This window comes from Bactrocera dorsalis, chromosome 5, assembly GCF_023373825.1.
Source record: "Bactrocera dorsalis isolate Fly_Bdor chromosome 5, ASM2337382v1, whole genome shotgun sequence".
In the NCBI taxonomy this organism is placed as follows: domain Eukaryota; kingdom Metazoa; phylum Arthropoda; class Insecta; order Diptera; family Tephritidae; genus Bactrocera; species Bactrocera dorsalis.
Window position 1 is genome coordinate 46,076,190 of NC_064307.1, and position 13,831 is coordinate 46,090,020.

Consider the following 13,831-nt stretch of genomic DNA (forward strand, 5'->3'; position numbering starts at 1 on the left):
CTGTATGCGTACAATTTTTAAAGGATTCTTCCTCAAAAATTATACAATTGCTAAGTATTTGGAATAGTATATAAGAACCAAATACGCAGTGAAATTGATTATAACTGGCTCAGTAATCAGTCGTTGACATGCATTCCAAAAGACGAATGTCATAACCTTTCCAGCCGACTTTTACGTCTTTCTGTTTTATTACGATGAAAGAGCACTCAAACACTTCTCAGATTCAGTTATTCATTGTTTTTGTTGGATTATGAAATTGCGAGGCACCCACTTTGCACAGAGCTTTCGCCTCTTTAGAGCATCATTTTTCTCAGTGCTCATTTCGCCTCTATCCAACTTAGCAAATCTCTCTTCAATGGTGGATTTCCCCTGTGCAGAGCCCAAATTGAACAGTATTTTCCCTAAAAAAGCAATGCTTTTATAACACATGAAATGCTTTATGATCCATTTTTTTTGTAAACTAACACAAGTTGCTTGACAAAAGTACTAGATCTCATTAACTAATAGTTATAATCCAACTAATATAAATCATATAGATGGTAGTATATAGTAGTATTATCTATGTATCAGCCACATTTCGACTAGTAACTGGCGAATGACAAGCGTGATGTCTTGCACCAAGACCTGAATCGAAGCGGGATTCCGCATAGACTTTAGACCTTACATATCCCCACACTGAAGTGTTCTCTCAATAAATCCATTGATTGATAGGATATATGGGAAGCAGCGCAGTACAGTTGACACCATATATCGCCGAGATCACGAACTTCAATTTCAGGCATCAAATAGTCGGTTTCATGCCCATTATGGTGGTTGCCATTGACGGTTATGTTTTCAATAGCATCATTCTTGAAGAAATATGGACCGGCTCACAAACCACACTAAACCGTTGTTTTTTTCTGGATAAAATGATAGCTCTTGAAAATGTTCAGGTTGCTTTTGATCCCAAATGCACCAATTTTGCTTGTTTACGTATCTATTAAGCCAGAAATGGACCTCTTGTTGAACAAAATTTGGGTCGAAAACGTGCGATCTTCTAGCAACTTTTATTTAACAGTTATTTTGTCATCTCAGTTTAACTTATAGTTATCTAAAATATAGCTCATACTTATTGAGTATTAAAATTTCTACCACAAAATAACGTCACTAAAAAACTTCAAATTTCTGCGAAATGGCTTAATTTGCAAACACTCTTACTGGTTGAAGAAATTTGTTATCGTAAATTGAAAATAAAGTATTAAAACAGACTTTTTTCCTTTTTTATTATTTTTATATTTAAAAACAATTGTTTCATATAATACATTCGTGTAAACGCACTAAAACTTAGGAATAAATTTAACAGAATATCGATTTTTAATTAAGATAGTTGTTTTATTAAGTTCCCAACAATCCCCAATGATACAGACATTACAGTTTGACCTCAGAAGAATTTGATGATCTAGAAACCACGGCAAAGGGGCATATACATACATAATTGTACATATCAAACAAGTCTTAGGCTTTCCATCTGCTGAGAACGTTGCCCGCATCATAAAACAGTTTTATTCGCTTCTTCTTAAGTTCTTAAGTTCAAGAACAAATCAAATTTCTTTTAACCGAAAATTATTTATCTAATGCAGTATTTTCGGTCAATTACCCAATTTTTTGATTTGTGTATTGATTTTCGGGTTTAAAGATATATTAAATATTTCTCATATTGTATTATCTTGAAAGCTTAAATGCAATAAGATTACTTTTTCTTCTTATTTTTCTCTTCCTTTTTCTTGAAAAACTTTCTTCTTGCTATACTAAGTTTGTTTGCTTTCTGGTACCATTTCTGAAACTTTTCCATTAGCTAAAAAAAAAAAAATTTTTCGTTAATTAGAATATAATGTGTTCTACGAGTATACAAACAACAGTTCAAACTCAGTGAGATTTACTACGACAATTTACTAATTACCTTCTCTTCTGGAGGAAATATTGGTGGATTTCTGCCAATGAAGTTTGATAAAAACTCGAAAGGACTTAAAGGTTTCGATTTCAGTTTCATACGGCGGCGCACATCCAAAGTGTCTGCAATATTATCCGTGACATCACCGGAGTTATAGTTTTTAAACACCTTAGCTAATGCAGAGTAAACGTAATCGTCGACAGAATCATCACCAGCATAATTTGCCAGAACTTCTAGCCAAAGCAGGAAGCTGGTACCATAATCACATCTGGGAATCAATAACGACTTTTGAAACACACGCCTCATTTTTGGTTTTGCTGACCATGGAGCGTCCGTTGTGCCCAAAAGCATTATTTTATCTTCTTTTTTGATTGCTTTTAAAATCTTCGTGCTGATAACTTTTTGAAGCAACCGAGGATTCAAATACTCTTGCTCTTTAGGAATCCTTTTCCAATACACTCTGTGCACGTCCTGTATGAATATTATCGTTGGTTGGAACGCTTTTGCAACTTTCATAACCACGTGCATCAAATAGTTCAAGTCTTCATTACTGTAAGCTTGTGTTTTCTCAGGACTGAGATTCATAAAAACAGCATCTGTGGCAATTGATATATATTTACATTTGAATATATTTACATACATACATATGGTATTTTGAGATATAATATACATACATATATGCAAAATACAAAAAAAATAGCTGGTACGACGAGGAGTGCCGTGTTGCAGCGGAGAAAAAACCACAACACGTGCGGGATGGAATAGATACCGAGAGTTGAAGAGGGAACCGCATTTGCAGAAAGAAAAAGAAAGAGGCCGAAATGCGTGAGTATGAAGAGCTTGATAAGCTGGCCGACAGGGGTAATGCTCGAAAACTCTACGAAAAAATGCGGCGGCTTACAGAAGGTTTCAATACCGGAGCATACTCGTATAGAACCCCCAAAGGTGATCTAGTCACCGATGCCCAGAGCATACTTAAATTATGGAGAAAACACTTCTCCAGCCTGCTGAATGGCAGTGAACGGACAACGGCTTTAGACCTGGAAAATAAACAATCGACCAGATATTCACCATGCGCCACCTCTTCGTCGATTTCAAAGCTGCTTTCGACAGCTCGAAAAGGAACTGCCTCTATGCCGCGATGTCTGAATTTGGTATCCCCGTAAAACTAATACGGCTGTGTAAACTGACGTTGACCAACACCAAAAGCTCCGTCAGGATTGGAAGGACCTCTCTGAGCCGTTCGATACCAAACGAGGTTTCAGACAAAGCGACACCCTATCGTGCGACTTCTTCAACCTGCTGCTGGAGAAAATAATTCGAGCTGCAGAATTTAATCGAGGTACAATCTTTTATAAGATTGTACAGCTGCTGGCGTATGCCAACGATATTGATATGGACGAAAATGTACCCGCCGGGGGAAGCAGAGGAAGAGGAAGACCTCCACTCCGTTGGAAGGATCAGATGGAGAAGGACTTGGCTACGCTTGGAATATCCAATTGGCGCCATGTAGCAAAAAAAAGAAACTACTGGCGCGCTGCTGTTAACTCGGCTATAATCGCGTAAGTGGTGTCTACGCCAATTATGAAGAAGAAGAAGGTATGCATTCATTAAAGTGTAATAAATAAGCTAGAACTAAGCTTGTTTGAAGCGATCGTTAGGTCTGATCTTTTGGTATGCCTAAGTATATCGCTATATCTATGTATATCGATTAGTTTTAGGTGGTACAAACAACCGTTAGTTGAGCAAAACCTTTATACTTTGTGGCTATATGGATCAATATCCGTTATTAGATGGAATAGTGAATGGATACATACTAAAAATTTTAATGCGCTGAAGGCATTACCGAAGTCAGTAAGTTTTAATTTCATTATTCATTAATACCTATATATATGCTATAGTAAAACAAACTCAACCAACTAATTATGTTGGTTGTATGGTTCTTCACATTAAATCCCATAATGTCTGAGAGAACATATTCACTTAATGCCATTAAAATACTTACATATCTAAAATATCTAAATATTTATACACTTACATTTGAGAAGTTCATACCATAGAAATTATCAATGTCTACACCACCTTACTTAATTTTTCACCTTAAAACACAGTGGTCCAGAAAAAATCTAAATCCATAGAAAATCCATAAAAAAATCACGAATTTTTACAGATATAAAAAATTAAGTCAACCCGAGTGACAAAAAACATTGCATTAGGTATATGGGGCTCTGGTACGTACCTATGCAGTATTTCCTAATCGAAAATACATAGGTATGGTATACGAATTAAATTTCAGTTTATGAAATAAAATACTACTCATGCGACCTACTTTACCTATTTCAAATGCAATAATTTGAGAAAGCAACTTCTTTCCATTATTCAAGGGTCCCGCTATACAAAGAGATTTCGGTTTATCTACAGTAAATTCTCCCAATCCAAGCATGCATTCTTGAACAACCATTTTAATATCGCCTTTAGCCGGCCCCAATGTGCTGGAAATATAGACAACAAGTAAAAGATCGTTAATTAAGGCAGCTTTATATACAAAATAATAAGGTACATATGTATATGTATGTATATTAAATTAAATTATAGTACATTTTTCAACACAGTATTTTTTGTAGATCTGTCTTCTTCGCAAATCAACATAAAATGTTAAATTTTGTATTTTAACAATCTTATATTAAAATTTGTAACAAAACAGCGAATTATAAAGTTTTTAGTTTATGAAATGTAACATTTAATAGCTCTTAAAGTTGAGGCCACTGACTGACGAATTCGGAAATAAATTTTAATAATTTCGACTCGTTGTTGGATCGTATATCTTTCCACGATGAAATGCCTTATGTCAAAAGAACCAGAAAAAATATGGCGTCGTTTGCTATCCCTATCGTTCTACTTTTGTAGATACGTATTGAAAAACCCGTTATTATACTACTCAACAAAATTTTAACTTTTTACGTTTAAATCAAATTTTGAATTTACTAAGGTCACTAAATAATAATATGATAATAAAAAAATTTACGTCAGGTTTTCTTGTGTTTTATAAAAAGCACAATCCTAGGAGTGGTACAAAGCCTTCAAAAAGGGTCAAGAGACCTCTTCGACTAATGAAAATATTAAAAAAGTGAAAGATATAGTGCCTGAAAATCGCTAGACAAGTGTTAGGGAGATGACAAGAAAGACATCTCTTAAGAGTTCGTTCGAATGATTTTGGTGGATATTTTTCAAATTGAGTACCATTGTAACCGATTTTAAAGTGAAAAACGCAATAAATACCATCGATCAACAACCGTATTCACCAGATTTTATTCCTCTAACTTAAATTTCCGCTCCTTAGAATACATTTTCAGTCGATCGAAGAGATAAAAGAAAGTTCGCTGAAGGAGCTGAAGTCCATCCCAAAAAGTGCTCATGAAAAGTGTTTCAAGGACTGGATCGTTGGCATAAGTGTATTACATCTGGCGGAGAATACTTTGAAGGCGAGAGAATAATTAAATATTTTTCGTTTTTTTTTACAATTTCTGGGTATTTTTTTCACAGACCATCCTATAAAGAGAACCTTAAATGGCTGTCGTTTTAGAAGATAATTGAAAATCGTTGAAACAAAGCTAAAGACTGTCCCAAAACTCAAGTTAATGAAGGGTTTTGACGATTGGAGGAAGCAGTGGTATACAGGGATTGTCTGAAAAGTAATACGACTGATTTTCTTCCGCCGCGAGCGTGCGCACACCGACTGGATTCGGAAGAGGGCGTTCCCAGCTAACGAACGAGCGGCTGGTCAGTTGTCTCCGAGCACCTGGAGAGTCAGAACAAACATTTCAGAGATACGTGATTAAATTCTGTTTGAAACCCGGTAAATCTGGGACAGAGACTTACCCAGATGTTGCTTTAGCAAGAAGAGGTGAGGTTCGGTGGTGGAGCAAATTCAAAGTGAAAACGATGCTCATTGTCTTTTTTGTCATGAAAGGCATCGTCTATCATGAATTTGTTCCTCCTGGACAAACCGTCAACGCCAAGTTTTACGAGGAAGTCTTTAAGAGACTCAAACGAAGGATCAGTAGGGTCCGACAAGACATCGCACCCGATTGGAGGTTTCACCACGACAACGCCCCGGCTCACACCGCCTTTCTTGTGAATAGGCAAGCATTTTGAGACGTTAGCATGCACATCGGCTCTCAAGGCTATTTCGGAGAATGTCTTCCGTTAACCAATACAAGATGGTTTCCAAAAACCTTTAATATGCTATTCCTAAATACTCAAATACTTTTTAACAACTCAATCCACCTATTTATTTACATTTGATAAAAAGTGCAAACTTACGTCAAATGATCTTCGTCTCGAGTGTCATCTGCAACAAAGTTGAAGTCCGAAATAAACGACTCGAATGTCTTCTTCTCGCATTTTTCTATTATGCCTTCTGCTTTCAACTCCTCATACAATGACTCAAGTGTACGATCAGCAGTCATGTCTTTAACCTTTTTCTTTTTCTTCTTCTTTTTTTTAGATTTACCTTTTTTGTGTCTTTGAGGTTTATATTTTTTATTTAGGTCCATACAAAGAGCTTTCCGAAGTATTTCATATTCCAATCTAAATTTAAGAAAATTATAATTATTACTTAAAATAAATATCAAGGTATTAAAAAAAATTACTGATTCATATTATTACCTAACTAACTTATACTTCCCTACACCACAAGAGATTAGTTACCTATAAATGACCAACATCGTAACATGATTTTACGGCTTCATAATTGCTTCGAAATATCGGAATAAATCGATTAATATGTACTTTTTATAGAGTCTAGGTGCAGTAATGTGTTTCAAAAGTGATAACCTTCTACATACAGGCGGATTTTTATTCCGTCCGGGGTTTCCCAGTATGTCGACATATTATCCCTTATTTAAATTTGCAGTAATCATGATCAGCGGGTCAATACTATTGCCATTCACTAGATGCACTTTCTTTGCTTCCGAATTTGTTAGAAATATTTTTGAAAATTGGGCAGAGAATTCTTCTTGAATTTCAAGAGAAAAAAAATTTTTTTTTTATTTATCTATCTTTATTTAATGACGGAAAAATGTGCTAAAAGTTCCCCAGAATAAGGAAAAATAATAATAGAAATATTATAATTTGATTACCGCATATATTCATCCACCAATGCTCTTAGCTCTCTATGTATAATTGCAAGTTCTCCTTCCGTCACCCAATCCTTTATTGCTTCATGATTTTTATTGAGATATTCATCAATCATCCTCCAGTCAATAGAGTATTGCTTTATAGTTTTCTCAATATTTACTGCAAGAGAATAGTACATAGACACCTGGTTAAAATTGTTAAGATTTAAGAGGTTTGCTATACCTTTTACGACACATTATACTAGTGACGAAAGAATAATTACAAATAAAAACGTTATTTCGTAAGATGTAACGATATCTATGTCTTTGGCTATCCCTAAATCAAGGTTCGGCGTTATTATGTAACATCAAAGATTTGTTTCACTCGAAAAAGATGTAATATTTAATTATAGCCATACATAAATGGCACACAATAAACACGTTAGAAGAATCGTAGGTGTGTATCAGAGATCTGCAACGGATACACAATTTCCGTGCACACTCGAACACTTACCCGAAACCGGCTTGTATTGCTTTCTTTGAACGAGCAGAAAGATTGCTTGTTAGCGACTGTGCGCAGACGAACGTGTTGATCACAACACTCGAGTGTCGTTCATACGTGTTTGTTTGGGTTCGGGTGTTTTGCGGATCAATATATTCGAGTGTCCGAGTTTAGGCTCGAGTGTGCAAAGCATTTTTTGTTTATGTGTAATCGTCAGAACAGTTGATTAATTTGCTTTGTGAGTGTTAAGAATGTTATATGATACGTATTACATGATATTTATTGAAAATAATGGCCGAAAAAAGAAGATTTTATTGGTTGCAAAATTGCGAATGGCAGTTACAGCTTGTCTGGTCTTATGTTATGGTTATGCAAATATATTTTTAATTTTAAAATGCGTCATTCCTTTGATACATGCATACATATAGTTTAAATGCTGTATTTCAATAGTATTGGTTGTTAAAGTGTATACAACATTAATAATTTCTCATATTTTTGCTCAGAAAAATTTGATACATTTCTTCTACACCCGTGTTCTGTCCGAGTATCCGTGGTAATAGTTGAACACATTTCGGGTTAGCTGCGGGTGTCGAGTGTGGACACTTGCTTGTGATCGTTTTGAAGAGAGTATGATCAAACAGACTTGAACACTCAGAAAGCAGCTGCCGGGTGTGCCACTCGATCGAACCCATTGCTGCCGAGTGTGGTGCTCGCTCGTGCTCGATTTTTAATGAGGGTGATCGAACAGGTTCGAACATACCCAATGCAGCTCTCTGCTGTGTATACACTATATGAGTTGAAAAACCATAAAAAATGCCCTCCTTCTCGAAACTTAGTTTTTGAAGTCGGTTGGTAAGATTTTTCGAAAACTACTCAACCGATCTTCGTGAAATTTTACGCAAGTCTGTGAGATACAATTCTTAAGGACTTCGACGAAGGATTTTTTTTATGTTACGATTAGAAAAATGTCGCAGAAATTTCCCTGAAGTTTTAAATTTTTTGTAAATACATATGTCTGTCAAAAATCCAATTTTCAATTTTTTTTATTCTTCGTCTAAGTTCTAAGCTTTTTCCCTTTAGATGATCCTGCATGGAGTTAATCTGCCAACGCGAATGCAGCTTTTTTCCGAGGGGTCACCGGAATTGGCGTCGCAATGGCCGAGTTTAAAATATTTTTTTCCAAAAATTTGTTTGTAACAATAATATCTAATAAAATATTTCATTTTTATATGAGAAAAAAATTGTTGAAAATATGATGTTTTTTACCCGAGGAAAACCATGTAACCCGTTAATCGATTTTGTCGTGTAGTACAAGTATACGGTTTCCATTATATTCTGTAGGGTAGATCCGCCATAACAGTTTTATGGAAGATGAAGTAGCGAATGTTTCCACTTGTGCTATTTTGTAGCAAACTTATGGGACATTATTAAACCATTATTAAACCACTCCTGTCCAAATTGAAGTTTTTAGGTTAATTATAATTTGTGGCTAAACTACAAAACTTTTTCGAAGAACAGTGTTTTGTGGACTGGAAATCACCTGTATATTCTGATTATATAACTTGGCGTCAATTTCGATTAGTTTTAGGTGTGGGGTTGATTGAAAAGGTACGCACAAAAGCACCGTTAGATGAATAAAATTAAAATAAACTGTTACTAGGAGCTTATGGTTAAATTTAAAAGTTAATGCGACAGAATTTAGGTATGAATTAGTTAACTAATAAATTAACTTACATATATTTTTATTAGTCTTCATATCATATGCTATGTCAAAAATGCCATGTTCCTTCATCTTTTTCCTCCGCTTAGCCTCTTTGATTTTTTCTTTTCTTATTTTGTCCTTTTCTTTCTTTCTTTGTTGTTTTGCTTTCTCTGCTCTTTTTTTCTTTTCTTCTTTGGACAGATTCATTTCGTTCAACTTTTCTTTAAACTCCTCTGGAGAAAATGTTTCATCGATCAAAACTAAAACGGTTCCAGATTTTAAGGCATCCGGATATGGATGAAAATCTCCCACTTTATCGTAACTGCAATTATACATCTTTAGAATATGACTACCTAATTATATAATGTTGTAATGCTAATCTTACAATTCCTTGAACCATGCACGTATATGATCGGATATGTCCTCCATTATCCATGGCGATCTTTCTTGCAACAATCTGGTTCGCTCATCAGTCATCAAACGAATGAAATCTTCATCCAGTTTTATCTTCAACTTTTCATTTCTGTATGTTTCCATAACAGAATCCATATACTGGTTTGGTTTAATTAACCTTCTTTTCGTTCTCATACCGTACAGTGTTTGTTTAAAAATATGTCTTTTCTTAAGTATTTTTTTACTTTTATGAGCCCTCCATGCTAACTGAATCTTTAGTGCTGCTTCGTTACGAATTCTATTAAGCTCATCCTCATCGATCTCTACAATTATACATATATACATTTACAAGGCTCAATAATAATAAAAAGTATTACTTCAATTCCTACTTACTTACCGTCTTTCGATTTTCGCTCAATTTTATCTGCTCCTACTAAATACTTGCAGTGTTCATTTGGTTTTACAAAGTCCGCATTGAACATTGTTCTTTTCACTGGTATGCTCATTGGTTGATCGGGTTTATAAGTAAATGAGTAATGAACTTTTCTCCGTTGAAACACTTTGAGATTTCTTTTATCGTATTTGATGGCGGACTTATAAACACGGGCGCTTCTAGCCCTTTCATGAGCTTGTATCAGCTTGACTGCCTCACTCAAAATTAATTTGTCCTTCTTATCGGCGGCAGTTTTCTCTTCTTCATTCATAAAAATTCTATTCTCATACAGTATGTTTTGTAGTTCAGGTGGACGACGATATAAAAATTGCGGAGAACGCCATATAACCAAATCATAAGGATTGAGCTTTCGTGCAATTAAGGCTTTGTCAGTGTAAACATATTCACTTAATTCCAAATTCTTTAGCTCTGTTTTAAGTTCCATTAAACGTCGAACGGCAGCTTCGACTAATGGTCTAACCACTTTACGCTTCTGAACTTGAAACGTATAGTTATAAACATAGCTCAGTTTATTGACCAATTCGACGTATAATACATATAGTTCCGAAAATATTCTATAAGTAATCAACGGATTGGATATTGGCTCTTTTCTTTTTAATATATTTTGCCTTTTTATAATGTCTTCAATATCCTTTTTTGTGCCAACCCAAAATTTGTAATTAAAATCAAAAGACATTTTGCAGTTTTATGTCCACAAACAATTTTGACGCGAATTTTATTTTTATTAATTTTTTTATTGTGGTTTTGACAACACAAAAATTTGATTTGAAAATGATGTACTCATAACATAATTGAATTATTATTGAATCATGGCTCATTTCAATCATAACCCTTACAAGACGAGCGAAACTAATTCACTACAACACTATACGATTTTTCGTTAAGGGAACGTCTGTCAGTGTGACCCTCCGAAAAATATCTGATTTTTCCGATTTTTTTTAATGTTGAAACGAGTTATTTTTGAAGAATTACTTCATGGAAAATAACTAAATTATATTTTTTTTCCATTTTATGGGATCTTATTTATGCTGATCACCTTAACATAATTCTAAATAACAACTAATTTCTATTCGGCTTTCGTTGATATTTCCATACGAATAACTTGAAACTTTAACAGATAATTAAACAGCAATACAATTTAAATATATTTTGTGAAATATTTACTCTTTCATATTAAAATCGATAATTTTGATTTATAATACAATGACGAAACTGTTGGAGTCAGAACTGATGTGCTGCACGAAGGAAATATTTTGTTATTACTACACGAGTTGAAAGAATATTTCCACAAAAGTGTGTTTTTTCGCTGCCGTTTGCCCCCTATCTTCCACTTGCACAGCTACTACCGGAAGACGGTTCCGTCTTCCCGCCCGCCCGACTCTCGTCTCCTTTCGAAGAGGTTGATTCCGAACTACTTTCTCTCGCGTCTTTTGTTGGTCAATGTCCCCAGTCAGAGCCGCTATCCACCTCCCGGAAACGTAGTCGACATTCATGGCCAAGGTTGTCTCACTGATGAGGCAAGGGTTGGTGCACGCCCTTATGATGCAAAGCATTCAGAACTGAGGCAGCCTTAACAGTAACAATAACCTCAGTGACACGCCTACATACTAAAGTAGCGGAATACCACGGCTACCAGTCCAAATTGTAACCACCAAAAACCATCGTCCTAAGAATAGTACGTATAGGTCAGAGTTCGATAGTCCGTAGGATTTCTTCAAAATCTTGAAGGTCTCAACACCTCTGTGCTAAGGAAAAAAAGAGTGAGAGCAATTTATACCTTACATAAATATTGGTAAAATATCTATTAAAATTAAGTGAACGTATAATCTTGGATATACTTAAATTTGTTACCGAAAATGTTTACGTTATTTGATACACACCGAACATAGCGGTCAGTTATCTCAATAAAATGAGTGCGAGACATCAAATACTTTTTGTTTCGAAGAAGACCTTATACTCTTGCAACATGTTAGGTGAACGAAACTAGTATGCTTTACAGATAAGGGTTGTCTGTAACACCTAAAACTAGTCGAGATATATTATGTAAAGAATCATATACATATATATAAATGATCAGGATGAAGAAACGAGTTGAAATCCGTGTGGTGGGTGTCTGGTGTCCGTGCGTCAGTCCGTCCGTGCAAAGTGTAACTTGAGTAAAAATTGTATAGTATACGGGCATATTAGGACCACTGCGACAATATGCCCTTAATCGAAAACCTATAAATTGCCATATCTAACCCTTAAATTAATAATGAGAGAAAGGAAAGGAAATTGACGGGGTATCTGAGATCGGGACGACGAAGGGGTCAAAAATGATCTAACGCAATTTACGCGAAAACTATGAGTCATATGGAAAAAAGACCTTTTTAACACCTTTTTCACAAAACATCAAAATTTATGCGAAAAATACACTTAACCTAATTTTTGAGTTGTTTACTTTTATTTTGTACAAAAACAACTTAAATGTTAAACTTACTTTACCAAAACTCCTATATATTTTTATTTAAAATATTATGGAAAACTTATTTAGACCTATAATGCAAAAAAAACCCTTATATTCAATCAAAATTTGCTGAATTCTTTACTTTCTGATGGTGTGAAATATATACATACATATCGTCACCTGAAATGCAAAATAACGTAACATTTTCGGAAATTTACAGTGGCATGAATGAAACACGGAACATGAGTGAAAAAAATATTTAATATTGGTTAAAACTGGTTTATATCTGAGCGCAGAACCTGAAAATGTTGAACATATGTACAGTTATATATGTACATATGTAATTTGAAGTAATGAATCGTAATCAATAAGACACTCAATTTCGAATTTTTTGATGATACGTTATTTTGCATTTCAGGTGACGTTACATGTAGCCGTTACATGTGTAGCAATGTATCTCTTCGGATTGCTAAACCTATAAGCAATTTCTGCTCTCTTATTTTCCTCTTAACTTCTATTTCTATTTAATTTCAACGAACTTTTGAATTGTTTGCCTGCAATAATCATCTGCTTGTCAAAAAATACTGCACACGTATTCTAGCCGCAGATCTGCTTGCAGAATAACTGCTTGGCTGCGTTTCCCTCCAATGTAAACGTAATCATACAGAAGCATACATCGAACTTTTCTGCCAAAGACAATTTGTGAGGCAAAGCGAAGCAAAAGTTCTATGTGAATTACGCAGAACACTCCATTCGTCCTCACATTAAATTTTATCACCCCAATTCAACACAAAGAAGAGTTACCGATTGTCACACAGCTTTATTATAAATATTTCTTTCTAAAATCAATGTAATTACATTTGCCACCCCTTATTGCAGTCTTCTTAATTTTCTAATAATTTTTGGAGATTTTTGCTTACTCAAGTACACATGATTATAACTTACAATTAACTAATTGAGCAATCGCACATACATAAAAGTTTTAAAGAAACTTTAAGATACCTTTGGTAATTAACGCATGATTCTAACAATAGTTGACTGGAAAACGTTCAGCAATCTATGCTCCCATGTTTATTAAATACATTAACGTCTTGGTTTCCTAAGTCACATAAAGATAAAAGATAAACACGCAACACCGATTATCAGTTGTAACAACTGCAACCTGAGCTGCTCGTCAAGTACCGTTCCTACAACAGTCGGGTCTACATAACCGGAACAGATCCAGATTTTGATCCCGCCAAGGCCTGTCAACTCTTTAGAATTTTGCCACAACAACAACAACGACAA

The 13,831-nt window shown here is 34.8% G+C and overlaps 1 protein-coding gene across 1 annotated transcript; it reads right to left on the reverse strand.

Moving 5' to 3' along the window:
- Positions 1-1,258: 1,258 nt before the first annotated feature.
- Positions 1,259-11,373, reverse strand: LOC105233974 (dynein regulatory complex protein 11). The gene is made up of 8 exons (XM_011216158.3): positions 10,042-11,373; positions 9,637-9,967; positions 9,284-9,573; positions 7,072-7,228; positions 6,254-6,520; positions 4,265-4,422; positions 1,940-2,526; positions 1,259-1,834 (listed from the first exon to the last, which is right to left on the reverse strand). The coding sequence occupies exons 1-8, from the start codon at positions 10,772-10,774 to the stop codon at positions 1,730-1,732; spliced, it is 2,628 nt and encodes an 875-aa protein (XP_011214460.2). The 5' UTR covers positions 10,775-11,373; the 3' UTR covers positions 1,259-1,729.
- Positions 11,374-13,831: the final 2,458 nt, after the last annotated feature.